This window comes from Spodoptera frugiperda, chromosome 31 (genome assembly GCF_023101765.2).
Source record: "Spodoptera frugiperda isolate SF20-4 chromosome 31, AGI-APGP_CSIRO_Sfru_2.0, whole genome shotgun sequence".
Lineage (NCBI taxonomy): Eukaryota > Metazoa > Arthropoda > Insecta > Lepidoptera > Noctuidae > Spodoptera > Spodoptera frugiperda.
Window position 1 is genome coordinate 1,717,355 of NC_064242.1, and position 21,313 is coordinate 1,738,667.

At 35.6% G+C, this 21,313-nt stretch overlaps 3 protein-coding genes across 5 annotated transcripts in view; 1 reads left to right on the top strand and 2 right to left on the bottom strand.

Moving 5' to 3' along the window:
* The window catches only part of LOC118276011 (uncharacterized), a 133,274-nt gene that overhangs the window by 100,818 nt on the left and 11,143 nt on the right, over window positions 1–21,313 (bottom strand). The window contains exon 1 of one of the 3 annotated variants that reach the window (XM_035594140.2): window positions 1,434–1,653. The exons of the other annotated variants lie outside the window; for them this stretch is intronic. The gene's annotated coding sequence lies outside the window, so the exon portion shown is untranslated. Of the gene's footprint in view, window positions 1–1,433; window positions 1,654–21,313 lie in introns of those variants that run through there. 3 annotated transcript variants of the gene reach the window in all.
* LOC118267367 (uncharacterized) lies at window positions 4,137–6,412 on the top strand. Its single transcript, XM_050707312.1, has 5 exons — window positions 4,137–4,636; window positions 4,878–5,010; window positions 5,102–5,287; window positions 5,687–5,756; window positions 5,964–6,412. The coding sequence occupies exons 1-5, from the start codon at window positions 4,584–4,586 to the stop codon at window positions 6,410–6,412; spliced, it is 891 nt and encodes a 296-aa protein (XP_050563269.1). The 5' UTR covers window positions 4,137–4,583.
* Window positions 6,418–8,360, bottom strand: LOC118269228 (putative nuclease HARBI1). The gene is made up of 6 exons (XM_050707311.1): window positions 7,759–8,360; window positions 7,491–7,681; window positions 7,277–7,412; window positions 7,039–7,180; window positions 6,638–6,925; window positions 6,418–6,552 (listed from the first exon to the last, which is right to left on the bottom strand). Exons 1-6 carry the CDS (start codon window positions 8,002–8,004, stop codon window positions 6,440–6,442), a joined length of 1,116 nt encoding a protein of 371 aa, XP_050563268.1. The 5' UTR covers window positions 8,005–8,360; the 3' UTR covers window positions 6,418–6,439.

Below are 21,313 nucleotides of genomic sequence, written 5' to 3' on the forward strand. Positions count from 1 at the left end.
ATTGGTTACAGTTCATTACTGAAATGTGAGATGCTTAATCACTGGTCAGATTTATAGCAGATGCGTTTGCAATGCAGGACACATATTTTTGGTCTGGAATACAAATTCTAAAGTTTTAGTAATCTGTCTGTAACCTTTTTGGAACAGTTATGATGGAGTTTCTTGCCCGTTCTTCTCCATTTGAAGTTACTCTTTGGATGAGCACCTAACTTCAGTGACGGTCAGACTGACGGACAATTCTATTTGACGTTTCAAAAGAACCTAATTAAGGATTACTTGAAATAAATGTTTTGACTTTGACTATCTCTAAGTGTCAAATTTGTCAAACATATTACTATACAATAAAGTCTGGCCATGGCCATAAGTCAGGAATATTAACTTATTCAGTTTTTTATTAGTTTCAGGCCACCAAGAATACATACTGAATTTCAGTTACTCAACCAGGAGTAATTAGTCGAAATTATTAACTTAATTTAAAAAATACAGATATATTTACTACTTACCATCTGTCTCCTCCATTGAACCACAAAATACGTGATGTTAAAGTACTTCGTCTACCTTTTCATACAAAAAACTTCTGTAGAAGCGTGATATTGTTATGAAAACATTGAATGATTAAGAGCAGATCCCATATTCATTGATAAGCAGAACAATCGTTATCACAACTACAGTCTACAATGAAACTGGAAACAATAAGATTACATCAAGTTCAAGATAAAATATGTTTCGTCTTTGCTAACAAAGACTTACAATAAACGACAACATTAACCACCGTAATCAGAGTCATTTACTTAACCAAGTCCTAAGCAATTGTTTTCGGTACAAAAAAGTTACTAAGGAATAGTTTAAGTAATCATTAAATGACTCTGAGTACGGCAGTAAGTCTCTTGTTTGCCAAAGGGCTTGGCAGAGTTGCACATGGATACCTGCAACACCAGAGGAGTTGCAAGTACGTTGCCGGTCTTTAGAGGAGCCCGCCTCCATGGCAGGGAAATTATGAGTTCCTGGTCGGCGTATTATCCCATATAATGCTTTGGATCAATCCTAATTCCATATTCCGTATTGCTACCCAGAATAATGAATTCTTAATAGGCTGCTAGGAGTATGAATAAGTTTCAAGCTATTGAGATAAATCTCCCATCCAAAATATAACCTCAACAAACGTTGCTTTTCTTATTAGAGGTCTATAATTAAGCGTAGCTATAGATGTTGTAGCTTAATATAGTCTAATTTAATGATGATGCTAATTTTTGAAGTATTTACTTAATAATTATGTAAATAAATAGACGATAACTAAAGTAAAATAAAAGAAGCAGGTAATTTGATTATAATGCTTCATTCATGAATCACAAACATTACGAAGAAAATACCTACACTTTAATACACAAAACACCAAAAATATTTTGTTTATTTATAAAAAAAAACTGACTTACCCGCAAAACGTTACGTTCAGACAAATCCTTAACTCAACAAAACACAATTTTACATAAACTTCATAATAATATCACAAACAGAACACAATCAAATAAAAAAAAAATAACAAAAAAAAAAGTATTTTCGTAATTGGAATAACTGAACTCCACAGTCACAGACAATGAATGACGTTTGTTATTTTTTTCAAGATGGCGGTGTGCACGTCTCGCGCCAACGAAGCGCGGTGGGACACTGGCGCACATAGGAAGTGCAATAATCATTATTTGTGTATGTTATATCATCAGTTCCTTTCTCAGGGAACATAAAATACGCATCATTGTTTCATCTGGCTTATTTGATAATAATCTTACAGTTGTTACAGGTTTACAGTAAGTAAAGTTGTATGGTGTTTTGATACAAGTTAATAAATAATGTAAAGATAACTACTTAGTTCTTTTATTGATGATGATTATAATGTAAACAAGGAATATAATCAATTATGCATTAAAATCTGAAAAAATAACATCATCAAATAATATACCTAGGTAACAAAGTCACGCTTTTTATCTCCGAAGAGGTAGACAGAGATGCACATTACGGGACGTAATGCCGCTATACAATGTCCACCCAATTTGGCCATTTGTGTTATAAGTCCCGCGTAGTATACCTAGGTATGTATTCATATAGGTCTAAGTACCTATATATCAGATTATATGAAAGTGGATTTTTAATGGAATAGGGGACAAACGAGCAGACATGTCCTAAGCGATTAGCGCCGCCTATGTACATCCGCAACACCAGAGGAGTTACAGGTGGTCTTTAAAAAAGGTTTTACGCTCTTTTCATGAAGATATCGGCTTGAAGGATAAAACGAAAGAAACAGGATATCAATCGGAACTTAATATGTACTTAAACACTTATGTACTAAAAACCACCAACATTCTACCACTTGACAGCAAAATTACTTCAACTTTATCTAAAACCAAGTAATTAGTAAAGCCGACTTGCTAACTAGGTACAGACGCAAATCAACCTACCCTAAATAATCAACACCTTGTAATCAATTTTCAACCTTAGAATTTTTGTTAAACAGTTGAAAATCTAATAAAGACTGCTAGTATATCTAGATGTGCTATGGTCTATACATAAGTGGCGCCAGGTAAACAACTTGTATAGGAAATATACACCAAGGTCTGTCGGTGACCGGCGCTAGCGCAATATACGCATGATGTAAGAAATCACAGACGCGGTGGTAGTATGACTGGATGTTTCTAAGTGGAATTAGACATTCTAATGTATAATTATTATTTACTAGATTCAGCCAACGGCTTTGTCTGCGTTCTCGTGGGATAAAAAGTATCCTATGTGTTATTCCAGACCATAATCTACCCCTGTTCCAAATGTCATCCCGATTCCTTCAGCCGTTTTGATGCAATTGAGTAATAAGGATACACATAAACTCACAAACTTTCGCATTTATAATATTAGTAAGACTAGCTTCTTATTATTGTTGTATCTTACTACATGGGTAGGATATTCATTCTTTCTATTCTTTAAAGTTTCATTAAACAAACTGGGATCATCAAGCTTACAAGTGTGAGGATTATTAGAACACAAAATAGAGCAACTAATGTAACTTTACCCGAGGCAAGAATCGGAGATTTGTATCTTAAAACTAAGATTAACGAACATGTTTACTATATAAAAAAAAAACTTCACCATTACCTACATTTCGAAACCAAATCGAACGTAAGACCTTGCCACAATTCCGTCCAAATTTTTAGTAACACTGAGATTTATTGACAGGTGACCAACGGCCATTACTGAGGTGTGAAACAATTTCTATAATATCCGATCTAATAACACTGAACTAGTTGGTTTGTCTTTCGATCCAATTGTGTTAAAACCCTCTGAATAGACGCACACAAATGCGATGGGTCTAAATATCAGATTGATTGCAAAAACAGTTTAAGGAACAGGGATAGGAGCAAGTGAACAGATAGATCATGGAATAGGGGACAAACGAGCAGATGAAAGACTTGATGGTAAGCGATCAGTGCTGCCCATGAAGCAAGTACAAAGAGGATATGCCATAATATTGTGCACTGTGACACCAAAAATTGGCTCTGCCCAATAATATTATAATAACACTATTTGTTTACAAGCCTAGGATAAGAGACCTTAAAAGCAAATAAAGTCACGTGTAAAAACTAGTTGTCAATAATTGTATGTGGTTTGCACCACTAAGCAAACTAGTCTAAGGTCGTCGTCTATAGGGTTCTCATTAAATGCAACGTTCACTGTCGTTCTTGCATAATAATAATATCCTGGCGTGTTAGTTACTTGCAGTGACAAATCAATTACGATTAAGAAACTAATCCTCCATTGGACACGTTGAAAATGATTTGAAATCTTCAAATATTTCGAGAACTTATTTTCGAATCCTAAAATCTTAAATAACTGGATCTTATTTCAGACTAATCGGATTATTAATCGTAAGAAGGGTCGTAATAGAAATTCGTAATAATGCATGTATCCCTCATAAACAAAAGGCAGTCTACAAAAGACAAATGCTCACATCTTGCTTAGAAACAATGAAAACTGTCCACGAAGAGGTAAGGTGAAAAGTCTATCTATCGTTTTTGAAAAATCCGCCTATCGCATGCATGTATTTGTCAAATGACGCAACATAGACTTTAGGGGTAAAATTCAACATCCAACCTGTACCTCTACCATGAGTTGACGTAGTTTTGACATCTTACTCTACTACAGTAGTAAATGTGAGAACGCAACTACAATAGATGGCTTCAATGTTCGTACCATGAGATGTTTTGATGTCAACTACCCTCGCTATAGTTGAATCTATATCGTTCGTAGTATCGTTCACTATATTTCCAACTTCAACTATCGTAGTTCTAACTCTTTTTATTCACATCACTTAGAAAGAGAGAAAAGACTGTTTATGTTTCAAATCTAAATGGTGATATTAACCAACAAAAAATATAATACATCGATTACACATTATTTGGTATTATTGTGAGCATTTTAAATTTATTAGTATTTCTTTGACATTGATTGTCAGCCGGACATTTTTGTAGCATGTTTGTTTTCGTGACATACCGGGATTGCGAATACATTTATTCTTACCTAAATAATAATTGTTTAAAAAAATGCCTAAGACAAGTGCAACCCAATTCGAGATGATGGTAGATTTTATGGAAAGGTAAGTGTTTCATGAGATAATAATATTTCATACGTTTTATTTACTTAATTTAATAATAATTATCAAAGAAGCTTGTTTTTTGCGTCAGAAAATGCTTGAGCCTTTTTTACCAAAAGAACATTGTGATATAACACTTAGCTTCCTCTTAGATGAGGAATGCACAAGATCGAAGTGGTTAGGTTGATTAATATGTATTTCTGGTAAGTATAGTTGTGTACAACATATGATTTTGTTTATACAGAAATGGAGACCTTAGCAAACCCACAGAAGGGCCAAGTGGGAGACTAACTAATTTAAAGACCTGGTCTGAACTGGCGAATATTTTAAATGCCGATGCCGCAGGAGATACCAAATCTACTGACAAATGGAGAAAGGTTTGTGAGTCAAGGGTTTAAAACATAAGTTCATACATACTAGCTCGAATATTCAATTGAAATACAACTTATGATAAAATATTTTTTGAAGGTGTGGAGTGATTTGAAAAATAACACAAAAAGGAAGGCAGCTCGAATTTATAGAGCTGCAAGTGGAACTGGTGGTGGGCCAGCTACAAAATTAAAACTAAGCGAGCTTGAGGAACGAGTGCTCAATCTTGTCGGGACTCAGTCAGCAACCGGAATTACGGAGGTGTCGGAAATTGGCTTAAACCAGGTTAGGGTTGGTTGTGGTAATTAATATTGGTTCTTTCTGGACATGGTTGCTTTGGGAATTACTTGCCATATAGGCCGGAAGCAGACGTCGACGTGTCATCACTGCAATGACGGCTTGGAGGATACGGTACTACGGCGCAGCATACGCTCGTTGAGTGTACTGCATGGGTTGCGCCATGAAGTCATTACAGTGCTCGGCGGGAATGATCTCTCACTGTTGACTGTCGTGCAAGCCATGGTTATGTTTACGGATGCGGTAAATCTGCAACGGCAACCCGTGTCACAGCCACAGGCAGAGGATGAACACCGCGGTGGTTAAACATGAAGTTTAATGGATACTGATAAACCATTCTAATAAAGTTTTTGATTCTATTTAAAATAAAACTCATTGTTTTTATAGGAAATCGTCTCAGAAGAAATTGGGCCAGCTACATCACCACCACCAGTTACCCAACACGCATCAGAAGCTTGTAAGTTCAAATAAAGTTAAAACAATTTACAACATGACACAAGTAGGTAGGTACTTACTGGGCAGGAATAATATTACTAATCGATCGACCTGCGTGTCTAGCCCTTTTGTTGTTTTTAAAGAAGAGGCTATAATATGTTAAAACTAATTTTTGTAAACAGCATTTAATACATAAATTAGTAATGGTTGTGCCTTTATTAATTTTCAGCATTTCAGTGGAATACCCAACCAATAGAATGTGGTGATGTAGCACTTGAGCCTGCCATCTTAAGTGCATCTCAACCAAAAGCCAGCCCGCCTCCATCAAACCCACCGTCTGTGCGGGTTTCTCCCAGACGACGTGCCAGACAGCAAGTGAGCTCACCTCCATCGCATCCACTGGCAGGGTCAGTACGGGGTACTCCCAGACGGCGTCGGCGAGTAGTACGAGTTGCTACTTCCCCTATCCGTAATGCTCGCCAGCCAACTCAGTCAGAAATATCTCGCCAAATATTTTTGAACTGCGATCGTGAGTGGCGCGCCTTCATGGAAGACAGGGAACGCGAGCATTTACGGATAAGGGAGATGGAACTGCAACAGCAAGCTCGATGGCAAGAGCTATTTCAGCAACTGCTCCAAACAATGAATCAAGCGATTGATATTTTTAAAAATAAATAAATATATTTTTTCAATTTATCTACTTTATTATTGTACATTTATTCCACTAATTCTCCTGGCAAGTTGGTCTCGCACAGCTCTTCCCATTAATAAATCATTATTGATTTCATGCTCATGCACTGGATCATTGACAGATGTGTCTGTAAATAAAACAAATATACAATCATATTTCATCTAAAACTTGTGCATTATTAGAAATACAAACACGTGCATTTTGCAACTAACCTGTCAAAGCAATATCGCCTTCACTGTCCTCAGGGTCTGGAATGTTAAAATCGGTGGCAATGTTGTGCAGTATGCAACACGCAATAATTATCTGTGCACACTTGGCTGGTTTATAGTGCAAAACCCTGTCTTTGCACACACATCGCCACCGATTTTTCAGTCGACCAAAAGTATTTTCGATTACAACTCTAGTCGCACTATGTTTCTTGTTGTATATTTCTGCAATTGGGTTAGATGAGTCTGCATAAGGCGTCATCATCCATGGCCTTTGTGGATATGCAGAATCACCTGTAATAAAGAATACACATGATTTCTCATTAATTTTATTATGAAAAAAAAAAAACATCACATCGAAGAGATTTTTATTGATGGTACTCTTTTGGTATATTTGATACACTCACCCAGGAGCCACGATGATTCATTACTTCGATGCAATGATTGTATGTAATTATTGACATCGCTATTTTCCCATATAAAGGCATCATGGGTTGCTCCACCAAACTTAGCATTAACTGACATTATTTTACAGTTAGAATCACAAATCTGAAATGTAGCAACAACATTAAAATCAACAGTGCCAGGTGATTTAATATGTATTACATAATATATATCAAATTTAATACATAATTAAGTAATTACCATTTGGACATTCAAGGAATGATAATTTTTTCTGCAATAAAACAGATGCTCCACTTCATGATTGGGCTTAAAAATTCTAAAGTGGCTGCCATCTATGCAACCAATCACACCAGGGATTTGATATTTCCTGTAAAAACTAAACAGAATCCTTATTAGATGCTATAATATTAAAACTGTGTGTACCAATGGCAAAACTTTAGTAATAGTTTTTTACCCTTGTTTAACAAAATCTCGTTCCTGGCGCGTCGTCGGGAACTTTATAAAACTGTTTACGATAGCTGGATGGTTCAAAGCTGCAGTGACCTCTTGTATATATACGCTCATGGCTTCTTGGGAAAAATGGTTTGCCTCTCCAACAACGCGCTGATAGTCCCCGTGAGCATAAAATAGTAGAGCACATAATACCTGTAAAAACGATTAGGAAACTTATTTGTTTCTATGGGGTTTCAAAGCAATTTTTCTAAGCTCTAGGTTAGGCTTACCTTGGATTCTAATGAAACCCTTTGAGATGATTTTAAATTCGTGTGTTGGCGTAACAAATCGCACAATTTTTTAAAAACTTCTTTAGTGAGCCGATATAATTTTATAAATTTTGTGTCACTAATATTTTCAAAATTATTTTTAAGTATTTTACGCATGTTACTTTGATATTTTCTTTGCTCCTGTCGATCATCCTCTAATGCAGCAGTTTCCAACATATCGTATGCAAAATATGTTCTACTAAACATAGTGAAATCAAAAATATTTATTTTTGAAAAATATAAATAGATGCTGTCACGTACATCAAAGTCGGTGAGTGCCGCAACTACGGTAGTAATAGTTTGTCGCTATAGCAACGGCTAAACTTGTAACTCATGGTACCAATATTGTTTGAAAAGAATGAACGATCATGGCTAAACTACAGTCATTGTAGTATAGTAAACTATGACATTGATGACAGTGATAGTTAGAGCAACTCATACTACCAATTTTGGTACTTAAACTATCCGCTAGAGGCGCTGTTCCAGTTTGCATACATTTTTTCAACTACACTGTCTGCGGAAACTATACAAGGCAAACTCATGGTAGAGGTACTGAACCCTTTTCTTTACGTTTAAAGCAACCGAAACGAGAGCGTGTTCGGCGCTCTGATTGGCCGGCTTGCATAAACCAACCAATTAAACCGTACTAAGGGCACTATACAAAGGTAATTTGGCGACTTGGTGACTGCACTTAAGTCACCAGAATATTCCTACCTATCAAACGGGGTCATTTTTCACGAATGCATATTCAAAATAAACCAGGTTTGTGCAATACGCAATATCATTTATCTTAATCACTTTATACTCAATAATTATCTATACTAATATTATAAAGCTGAAGAGTTTGTTTGATTGTTTGTTTGTTTGAACGCGCTAATCTCCAGAACTGCTGGTCCGATTTGAATAATTCTTTTTGTGTTGAATAGTGCATTCATCGAGGAAGGCTATAGGCTATAAAATATCACGCTATGACCAATAGGAGCCAGGCAGAGCGGGTGAAACCGCGCGGAAGAAGCTAGTTCCAGATACAAAACAATTAAATCTCGTTCGTACAAAAAACAATCACATATCAATTCGTTTCACAGGTGCAATCAATAAATTAAGATGTCTGCCGACCCAAAATAGTGTGATTATTGTGTCGTCATAGATCTTATCTGTACCTACTTTGATATGGTACTTTACATTTGCAAATAAATAAATAATCGGGCATCATTCTAGTTCAGGGTTTCTTAAACCTTTTACAGTCACTGACCACTTTCACAATATAAATAATTCCACGGACTTCTATCAAAGAATATCTTAATATTAAGTTAAGAAAACAAGCTAATTTATATTGAAAATTATTAGTTGGTAGTAATAATGGCACAACTTATTTCTTTGTTCAATTAACTAATGTTTTGTTACTGTTTTTAACTGACCCCTGGTACACATGCTTCGTACTCTTTGTACCCTAGGGGTCCATGGACCCCACATTAAAAAGCCCTGTTCTAGATTAAAATCTTTCTGAAACTAAGCATTAGATAGAAATAATTAATTTATCTTCATAACAGCGAACAATTATAATTTACGGCTTAATTAAACTTTACAATTGAGATCGTGATCAGAATGTATATTAACTATCCCACCCAAAACATAAATGTGAAAGGCTGCCAAGTTCGATAATATTGGAATGCTTCGCCTATAAAAGAAGTGAGATCTAAATAAGTACCGAGTTCCATACACAGACCTCAGTTAAAAATGATATAACAAGTTGGCAAGTTTTCACACACTTTGTTATAAACCTACTAAACGTAATGAGTCAAGTATATAATTTTCTATTAAAACTTGCCAAGTTATATCATTTTTAACTGAGGTCTGTGTATGGAACTCGGTACTTATTTAGATCTCACTTCTTTTATAGGCGAAGCATTCCAATATTATCGAACTTGGCAGCCTTTCACATTTATGTTTTGGGTGGGATTTCATTTATTTTTGTAAGGTTTATTTTCTTTTTTTCTTATTTTACTTTACTTTGACTAAATACAAACCTCCGTAACGAATTTTAGGTCGGTACGACCATTGGAAGATATAGATAAATTTTTTGTTTTAGTTCCTTAGGGGTATGAATTTACACCTTCATTATTTTTAAAACCGACTCACACTTGGCCATTTTCAGATTTTTTCCTTTACCTTGACCTAAAGACCTACCTCCATGCCAAATTTCAAGTCATACGACCATTGGAAGTGGTCTAGGTTTTTGATGAGTGAGTGAGTCAGTCAGTGAGTGTATAGTAAAAATAGCGATTTTCTGACGTCAATATCTCAAGACCTACAATAGGTACATTAATGAAATTTTGTATTTTAGATAAGTAAGTAGATCTCAACAGATACTAGAAATTTCATATGCGTAGATAAAATAGATTTTGAGTTATAGGTGGGTCGAACTTGGCCCGAAATGGTTCGTGTAATATAACCCACGGCCGGTGTGTCGGTTTTTTGCTCGAACTTGGCGGACACACTGCCGTGTGTCTTGATTGTTAAACATCTAAGTACTATGATATTATTATTGTTAGACGATAAATTATTAATTCGTGTTAACTAGATACTCGCTGAAGATAATAAAACATTATAATTTTACAAGTTTGAGGTAATTATTATTAGTGTTTGTTTAGTACTGACACTAAATACCTATATCGCCAATACAATCATCTCCCGATCGATATCAATCATGGGGACCAGTCTGTGTCCAACTAGACTAGTCCTATTGGACTAGTCTGCCGATGCTATCTATAATTTAAGAACAACTTTTTCAGTAAGACGGTATCTACGGTCTAGGTACCGTATATAGAATAGAATATATTAGGTACTGTCTAGGAATTTACAGCTCGAATTCGAGTTGCGGGAGCCGCCGAGTCAACACCTCCTGAAGATTCTCCGTGGAGGAGCGAAACATATGTATGTCGAGTTGCATAAGTTTGTTGCATGTCGTATGTATGTTGCACCTCTGCTGCATGAGCATTAATTGTGGGTGGTGCTGCTCACCAGACGCTGAAAATACATCTAAAACTGCCACACTCAGAGTCATTTAATGCTTACTTAAACTATTCCTTAGTAACGATTTTGTATGGAAAACAATTGCTAAGGAACGACTTAAGTAGCCATTAACTGACTCTGAGTGTGGCAGTAAGCGGTATATAAACTAAAGATCCTATCCTAATATTAAGCAAACAAAATAACGACATCCTTCAATTTCATAACAGCTGACTATATTCGCTGACCTCAAAAAAACCGCAATCTTATTATAAATATAGCTAGCATAGAATGCTAGGAGTTACAGTAATCGTTATAATACCGCAAAAACATGCTCCATGTCGTAAACTAGTGATGTGCTTCCTAATCGAATTGAATAATCGGATGTGAATCGGTTGAATGGGTAATCGAGTAGTCAAATGATTAAGTTGTTATTGTTCCGTTTATGTATGTGTATGGTAATTACATAATATAATACTCCGGTTTTTTAAAGGGGCAGGCAGAAGTATACATGTTAAAGTTACTTTTCACCGTTTATGTTACAAGTTACAAGTCCCACGTTCGTTTTTCGTTTCGAATATTCTGTCATTTTTCTTACTGCAAAGATTTTTTTAATCGAAATTATAACATAACACTTTGGTCTTTGGGGGCAGGTATGGAACCAGAATCCTTCTGCACATTACAACCATTCAAAGACACATTTCATAATACATATTATGAAAACATCTAATAAAAGTAACAAATAATAAAAGTACAGTACTAAAAAACATTGTTACCTAAAACGAATAAGGAAGTACAAAAAACATCGACAAAAATAAAACTTAACAACCAATCGTTAATCATCTTCACTACAAACATTAATGACATTTAAAACATCGATAAACCATCGAGTGTAACTATCGATAAAATTATATCAATAAGCAATTCGCAACACTACTTACAACGGTACTACGACATTGCACTGTGCGAGGGAGATGGTGATATAGATTAACGTGTGAAAGAGAGAGATAGACAACCGGTTTAGGAAGCCTATAAAACAACTTTTACACATACTTTCACACGCCGGATGATATAGCTTGGTAGTAATTAAAAACATCTGATTCGTTATCAGGCATCGTAGTCGAAAAGTTGGAAATGCGACTGGCCAGTACCAGGGTGTTTCTTCAAAAAACTTAACTTTTATTTAACAAATCATTATTCTCCCGCTTTATTAAGCATCGTGGTAGCTTATTATCATCCTTATTTTTATTGGATTGGTTGAGAGCAGTGACATGGCTCAATTTATTAAAACCAAATTTTGTGTTTCAATCGGCAAAATTTGCCTATGTGTTTATACGCTATTTTTTCCTAGTATGCTAGTATGAACATCATTATTATACAATAATGCATTTTATGTATATTTAGTACTTACTAATTTAATAACTTTTTTAATATAGTGCTTATGTATGTATGTTCTACAAGTTTTACATAACTTACATTTAATTAGTTTTTCATTGCAATAAGGAACTTATGTCTTGTATTGTATTTGTTACGATTTCGTTGTTAATATTGAGTCATAAATATTAAAATTATTGCTGGGGAAATAGACATAACATTATATGTTCTTACGAGTAGTTCTTACATGTATTTTATGATGAGAACAAAAACAGTTAAACCTTTACCTAAGAAAGGAAGGAACTTTTTACTAATGCATGCTATACACCTTACGATTTAACTGTACAGTTAAAGCCCCCGACATTCGGGGTCTCTCGCTACGGCTGGAGTACAAGGAGGTTCGTTTCCACACGCGCCCCGCCTTCTCCATAGCTAACATGGCTGCTTCGCAAAGGAGGAGACGGCATCACTAGTTCCCAGTTGCTTTATACCACGGCCTGAACCAACGCCGGGCGCGAGAAGTCGCCGTCGCCGAGCACATCCCTGAGGCCAAGCAATGCAGGGTACACCGCCACCATATGCTTCACCGTATCCTCTGGGCGGTCCTCACAGTAGCCTACACACTCTATGAAGATTAGAATATAACAAATGAACTTGACGATGGGGTAAAAAGCTAATTATAAATTCACATATAAAACCCATGATATATCAATGTGATGTATGTTCAACTGTGTATAATCTTAAGTCTTAGAAACAAGGTTAATTGATAAGACAAAAAGCTATACATTTCCTCATTAACCGATGTTTTCCACTAAACTATAGTCATGTATCAAAACCTTTTTGTTGATTTAGCCTACTTGTCATATTTCTTGTACCATCAGCGGTAATTTGCTATTGTTCTGAGGTGTTCAAGTTACCACTATTGGTGTTAAAATGTGCGTGAACTGGTGTTATTAGCGTGTCTGTGTATCATCATATTTTCACGGTTAGTGTGTTTGGAGAGTAGCTGTCCCAACTGTCTTGGTGGTGGAGAGGTTGTGAACGGAAGCTGCTGAGCAAGGGACCTTGGGTTCTAACAAAATGTAGATGATGGCTTTAAGTCTGTCGTTATTTAAATACTCTGTAAATAAAAACAGGTAGAAGATAATTAAGGAACAAGGAAATGATACATGAAGATGGCCAGTTACATTCTTGTTGAACAAAATTGATTAATCCTATTCTTCAGTAAAACATTACCTAAGAGTTATAATTGGACGCCACGAAACATTCCAGAGCCTTATAGCCAAATACCACTTTAACGCTTGTCTACAGAAAGAAGAAAACATCAATGCCACGATCATCCCCAAATGACACAGACAGGTATCAAAATGTACGTCAATCCCATACAATGCAGTTTTCTGTCAAGCGCTCAATGACATTTGGCTACAGGCTGAGAAGATGTAAGTCATAAGACATACATCATATGTGTAAATCACATAAGAGATTGTACAAACATGTTTACATGTTATTTAATGAGTTAATGACACAACAAGATCATATAAAGAGGGATCAATAAAACCATTGATTGAAACAAGTATTTAACTGTTTATGATTATGACGACCGAAGAAAGGTTTATTTACTTCATAATTGAGGAAAAAATACGTAACGATTACATAACCAATCACTATAGGCACCAAATATTATGTCAAAACAAGTAAACGGTGACAAAGTTAATTTTACCATCGAAGTTATCAACAAAAACAGAATTGATTCTTAATTTGTTGATGATAAGGTTGAGAATGATGAAGCTGTGTTCGTTGATCCGCAAATATAACTTGGTATGTGCAAGAAATATAAGTAAGTATGTTTTGTTTGCAATGCATCTTACTTTTACTGATTACGAAAGGATATATTGATATAACGGGCAGTAATTCGGCTTGTTAACACTTAGTACTCTCTCTTCTTTGTACTGTGAATTATTCATGATGCTTATATACATAAGAATTTGCATACATACAATGTACATATATGAGTAATTTCTTTCTTGTATGCAGTAAAGGCGATAGATGTTCAAGACGTTGTTACGTTGAATCGTAGATACAAAATCATGCAAATGATAATCTGGTTAAAAAGTATTGTAGATGTTCGGATGTTTGTCATTCAATTCTGTCAAAATAGCTGCACGAATTATAATAAAGACCGGACAAAGATATATTATAGTGTAAATAGTACAAAAAGTCATGATCCCGAAATTTTTCTGTCGGTAATATTAATGCAGAAGAAATTGCAAATCTAATAGATTAGGTTACTGTAGGACCATGAGCTATGTAGTTAATGAATCTTGGTCATTATTAAAATTATGAAACTTTAGATGATCATTCATCATTCCATTGACAGTATTTTGCAATAATGTTACAAATTGTTTAACTTTAAACAATTTCACGTAATGGAATCGTCATTAGAGCAAGTGTCAGTGAAATTCTGCCGCTCTCACCGGCATTGTTTTAAATTTAACGCCATTCAGAGGTGACCGATCCGTTCTGTTTGCCGCGTCCGCCGCCATCTTGTTAGAAACGTCAAATATGCCGCGAAATTGGACATTTGCGAATGTTTGAGGTTATTTTGGTGGCAATGATAATATTAATTTTGTTAATGTACGAGTTAATTGTTACTAAGTGTGTGATGTGCGAAAAAAAGAATAAAATGGCAATGTTCTGGATTGTTCTTGACGCTTTCATATGAAATCTTTGAATAAATTACACTTAAGAATCGTACATACACAAGCCCGCCATAACCTCCCAAAACCGCTGCAACTCCTGTAAGCGGAACCATGAAAACACCGGAACACTGGGTCGCGTCCCAGGGACATTAATCTCTTGGAGTCTTGGATCTCACAAGGAAATAAATCAGAATATATTGTATGATATTCAAGTTAGGCTATGTTATCCCAACAACAGGGGCAAAGTCACAGACAAACCACAACTATTTTATAACTATCTAAAATTATTTTCAACCATGTTCCCATCCGGTAACCACATACAAGTTTAAATTTAATCCAGAGCGGTTATTGTGTAACCCGTATAGTCTTACAAAGACAGAGGTTCAACCACTAGACCTGTTCTTAGTTAATTAAATCTATTTACATACAGTTAAGCAATTTTAGTTACTGGTTACTAGTTACCAACCGGATTGAACTGGCTAACCTCATTTAGGAAAGTGTTGGTCCTTCAAAATTGTTTGTTTGGTGGTTGCGATTGTTGAGAACTTCGCTAAAGAAATGTTTCAAAATTGATTGGTATGTCGTTGCCATTAAGACTAATAACTATCGTAAGACATACTAAATTACAGATGCAAAATCTTATTGAATGAGTTTTAAACTTGATACAGTTAATGGCATAATACATTAAACGTCATGGGGGCAAATATGACCGGCGCTAGCGGAGGATTTGCCTTTAACAGATTTTATTTGGCAGTCAAAGTATTAACCATAAATTACAGTTTATTCACTTACATCAATAAATAAAAGCTCTATTAGTTTCAAGTCACAGAGGGACTCTTCATTATAAACAGCGTGCGCAGTCGCGGCGTCGTCGTGTAGAGTACTGGCTGACTGATTTTTACTAATATGTTTCACTATAGTTATTATAAAAATATATAAACCTTTTCACGAATCTCGAAGGTAATTTTGATAAAGTTTAGTAATATAACAGACAATGGAACAATATCGCCTCGTCACGTGTGCAAAAAGAGAAAACCTCCATTATTTTATAAGTTGTCATAACTGAACGTGATAGTATTTGATCTAGGTGTGTGGTGTAAGGTGTGAGCGGTAGCGATGATAGTGTATAGGCGGTAGCGATTAGGAAAAAGTTGTTTTTTATGGAGTTTCTTGCTCGTTCTTCTCCATTCGAAGTTCCACTTTGGAACGAGCTCCTAGATTCACTGATAATAGACTGACAGACTAGTATTTATTTCTTTAGTTATTGACTTTTGAAAAGTACCTAGGTATTTATGGTTTAATTGGAAGAAATAATTTAACTTTTGACTAATTTTTGACTATCAAGGATAAAATAATGAAATGCGGTTATTAATACGTTTTTGAAAGACTTGAATATCAATGGTAATCGGAGGATTTACTAGAATTACTAGTTCGTCAGTTAGTCGAAGAAACGTAGTTATACTAGTAATATTATGCGGTTCATGCGCAAATTTTGACTTGATGCTGAATTAATCAAGGTTCACTTTTTTAAGAAACAATTATATTGCAACTGCACGATTTGTGCGGTGATTGGGCAACTGGCTGCTGCGCAACGTGTAGCGAGTTAGATTCCTGCATGGAGGAACTATTAGTGTCATCCAGAAACTGTTTGGAGAAAATTCTAATGCAGGTCAGCGTTTTTTAAAGAAAATGTTTTAAAATATATGCAAAGTCACCACATTTATTATTATTGAATTGCAATTTCTAATCAATAACATTTAACATTTAAGTACATGTTCAAGTTTCGTATTAAATATACTTAATTTTATTGTAACTTTCGTGAGACATACTAAATTAATTATTATGTTATGTGTCGCGGAATGCTGCTCATGAATATGAGCCTCTTGCATGGCTTGAAACTAGTCGAGTTCCTCGTCAAACAAATACGTGAGTAAGCCGATAACATAATAATTAAATATACTTAAGTTTTAAACTCGCTCAAGTTTACAGTTTGCGCCACACCCCACTATTGCATAACCAAACACCTTTCTCACAACCTCTCGACCGAAGTACCTGCCACTTACAAATCGCATTTACATTTCAAACCACTTCAAAACAATCCCTAACCCAAAGCAATAAGGCTGATATTTGAACTTAATTCCATTTTACCAACCGCAAAGTTAATTTGGTAAATATGACATCTGACAAGTGATGCATCTTTATTTTTTTAAATAGAAGTACGACAGAAACTTTCACGGCATAATAATTTTATTAAAAGCTTATCTAATTAGTGATTTAAATGTTACAAAACTCTTTTTTTAATAGGTAAATAGAAATGTATAAAAATGTGGGTAGTCAGCGTTTTTACTGACAGACTTTCTTCAGTTTTTGTTATGGTGACTCTTAGTTTCTTGATGTGTCTATTTAATTCTGACTGCATGGTTGGTTAACGTGTAGCGGGTTCGATTACCGCACGGAGCAACTCTTTGTGTGATCCATAAATTGTTGTTTTGGGTCTGAGTGTCATGTGTATATGAACTTGTTTGTTTGTAAAAACCGTAGCGTGGGGCAACGTTTAAAAAAATTAAGGAAACTTATCAAATTAAAGATATCTCATATTAAAAAAATATATGCTTTTGCCTTAACATAAAAATCAGGCACCAGACACCACCTACTTCTCAAACGTGTTGGTTTGGCAGTCTTACTAAACCTAATATTAACTACTTAAACGATTCTTGCTTACATATTTACATCGGTACTCAGTATCTATGTATGTAACTTTGAACCCAAACGACTAACGTCTCTGGCATCTAAAAAGTTCAACACAATCACACAATCAATCAACAAGTGACGCATGCGTAAGCGCAATGCACCCACTAACGCCATCTGTTGGCGCCGCTTGACGTCACTCACATCCTTTTTGAACGTTTTTATGCTTGTGGACTTTATTTTAAATGTAGTAGGGTTTGTTTTTATTTAAGCCACCATTGGAACTTCTGTGTCACACATTTCTTGGAAAACAATCAACAAAAACTGTCATTGTTGTTGCAAATAATAAATCACCCCTTATTTTACTCGTTGCTAAGCAACAGAAATAACAGCGGTGATTGTTCTCGCGTGTCCCTGAACGAAGTTAGGAATGCTCCTAACTCCTAAATATACCCTTACTGTACGCAACAGCAAATTAACCTACACCTTTTTACCAATCTCTTTGTTTTCAACTTTATTATTTTCAGATAAGGTCGAAAATCCAATGAAAACATTCACAGATTGGAGTAGCTTGACATGCTTGCCGCTGTACTTACCGCACTTATTGGGGATTGGATCGGGATACACTTATATTTAGTATACCTTTGAACAGAGGACTAAATACCGGTGCAGTCATTTGAGTGAGTGATGTTTTCCATTTAGATCATGGAGTTTGAATCAATTTGGAGTTATGTTTTTGGCACGCTTATGTTTTTGGAAGTCATTACGCTCAACAGTTGATGTTTTATGATCAGTCATAAAACATACTCGTATCAGTACGAGTCCTTGCAGATATACCCACTTTAATATAAAAAAGAAACAGAAACAAACGCGATGCGCCTTATTATTTCCATGCGGCAATACACCGATCTCAATCGTTTTATCTAACTTTGTTACTAAGTAAATATTTGCAGATGGTTTCCGGTCACACTACAAGTCAACTATAATTATTTTAAGCATGTGGAACTACTTTCATTTTCGCCATATTAGTCCTGGCAAATCCGGAGCTGCGGACTACCTAGCGGGTTTACCGGGGCTCCGGCTCGAAAAGAAATCGGAACGGGGTGGTTTTTAGTCAGTAAGAGCCTGACACCTTTCGCCTCGCCCAATGCAGGAGAAGGCATAGGATGTATTTTCACCCTTAATAAAATGTCCTCCCATCATCATCTGCCTTTTGTTAGAACCAGAGGTCCATTGCTCAGCAGCTTACGTTCACAACCTCTCCACCACCAAGACAGTTGGGATCCCGGATTTATATCCAAAAGAATGAACCAAATCCACCTGTTTAATGAATCACCTGTCCTCTCATACAATTCGATACGATACTCTACAATTTGATATATGTCCTACACTAGTAGGCGGTGTAGGTGTTATATTAATGAGTATAGGAACATTAAGCTCTTTGATATCATTTATGTAGACAATTGAGCCTCCAACGCAGATTATGTTGGCGCCAGAAATTATAGGGAGATCATTTTATGAACTTACCGCCGTACTCATAGTCATTTAATTATTACTCAACCCAATGGTTAGCAATCGTTTTTGGAACAAAATCGTTACTAAGGAATAGTTTAAGTTATCATTAAATGTCTCTGAGTACGGCAGTGTGTCCACCAAAAGTGTCTAAAAGGTGTCCTACTTTTCGGCAGGTAAGTTATGAGGTCCATTAATTGTATATCGGTAATACTTAACATTCTCATTGCCCATAATACTTATATTGTTTTTTTTTGATAACAAACTCTTTGTCCTGCCCGAGAATCGAACCCAAAACCCCTTTGCTCGGTAGTCATAGTCTCGCTTGTCATGTCCAACAAACGACACAGTTGCTGCTATCATTGATCTAGTAACTAAACATTTCCTTCCAGCAACTTTAGGACATACATAGGTACCCACTTCCATAAATAAGTACATAAAAAAAGTAATTTACCTGATCTATTCTCATTACCCACCATTCATTTACAAAACCAACAACAGTAGCCACGATCCTAAAGCAACAAATTAAACTCTAACAATCAGAATCTGTGCAACCGGTCGTGCATGACCATACCATGCCGAATGTCGGATTGGGAGCTCAGCACCCATCAGCGGTCACTCAAGGCGAGTTACGCAACGGGGCCGCCGCGCTCTGATTCGTCAGCTAATGGCACGTGACCATCATTTACCAGTACTACGGGTCTTTGGTAACTCGATTGGAAGTGGAAAGTGATAATGAGAGCAGCTACTATTCATATAGTAGATTTTTTTTATGGAATAGGTGGCAAACGAGCAAACGAGTCACCTGATGGTAAGCGATCAGCGCTGCCCATGGACACCCGCAACACCAGAGGAGTCACAGGTGCGTTGCCGGCCTTTTAAAAAGGAGTAAGCCCTTTTCTTGAAGGTTTGAAGGTCGTATCGGTTCGGAAATAGCGCTGACGGGTTAATAACCCATGGTATGCTGAAACGCAGATCTGCGTGAGACACAATATGTTTTCTATTCAAAGTCAAAGTCAAAATTATTTATTTCAAATAGACCGGGAAGGCACTTTTGAACGTCAAAGCAAATATTACAATATTAAAATAAAATGTCTGTCTGTCGATTGTGTCTCATACAAGAGGCAGAAAAGAGGTTAAATGCTACTTTTCTTCATACGGCCTTGGCACTGGGAATTAAGCGTTTTGTCAAGTAGATAGTCTATGTTTCAAAGATTGTAAATTGTAATAGAATTGATTAAGCCTCATCAGTTATTTTGAAACTTATTTAAAGAAACAAACAACCAAATCATTTTTTTTTATAATATTATACCGTTCTTATAGCACTTTAAATAAAATAATAAAGATTACACAAAAACAATTCAACCCGAGAAATATACTAGAATCTACCTACATGGTATGGTAATCGTCGCCAAAGTTGAACATAAAGATAATACAACTATATTAAAAGTATGGAGATTTGCAATCTCTTTGAAGACCCTACAAATAAATTTATTTTAACTATATCATTATATCCTAGTGTAGCTAACTACATATTTATCTTTGCGTGTTGGCATTGCATAAATACCTTTGCATAGTATTGAGACGTGACTTGTTTGACAGTGTGTTATCTCTACGTGATAATCGAGTGAGTATGGAACCGATAGTAGGAGAAAAATCAATGTAATTCAATTAAAAGCTTATGCTGATAAGAATAGAGATGAATTTTCCAATGCAACATAATTCCAGAATAAATTGTAACAGTTTTTTTGTGACCAATAATTTGGTTTACCTAGGAAAACAATTCAGAATTTAATATTAAGCCATAACTTTTCTTTTGAAATATTCCAGTATCTGTGCCATAGACCTAACAATCAATTTCAAATTCTATCTATTCGGGGCCAAGGTCGCATTTACGATAAACGGGAAAAGAACAATTAAACACAACGTTTACAAGAACAATTATGAAGAATAATTATAAATATTAATAACGAACACAGTTATTTCGTAACGGTTCGACCTTGGTAGAAAACTATGAAAATTGAACATTGTTTAACTGCACAAACCAACAATTTCCATACAAGTGAAATAATCCGTAAAATTGGAATTACGTGATCACAACGTAAGTTACGGTATGTGGAATTTACTATGTTTTGATAAAATTACCGAAAGGTTGCACTTGTAACATAACATAACTTATAATAACTATCGTGAGACATACTAAATTAACTAAAAAATCGCGGTTTACTCACGTA

Coding starts and splice junctions, on each gene's coding strand:
- LOC118267367 (XM_050707312.1), top strand. CDS start 4,584: ATGCCTAAGACAAGTGCAACCCAATTCGAGATGATGGTAGATTTTATG. Junction 4,637..4,877: donor ATGGTAGATTTTATGGAAAG/GTAAGTGTTTCA, acceptor TTGTTTATACAG/AAATGGAGACCTTAGCAAAC. Junction 5,757..5,963: donor CCAACACGCATCAGAAGCTT/GTAAGTTCAAAT, acceptor ATTAATTTTCAG/CATTTCAGTGGAATACCCAA.
- LOC118269228 (XM_050707311.1), bottom strand. CDS start 8,004: ATGTTTAGTAGAACATATTTTGCATACGATATGTTGGAAACTGCTGCA. Junction 7,413..7,490: donor CGAGATTTTGTTAAACAAGG/GTAAAAAACTAT, acceptor GATTCTGTTTAG/TTTTTACAGGAAATATCAAA. Junction 6,926..7,038: donor TGAATCATCGTGGCTCCTGG/GTGAGTGTATCA, acceptor TCTTTATTACAG/GTGATTCTGCATATCCACAA.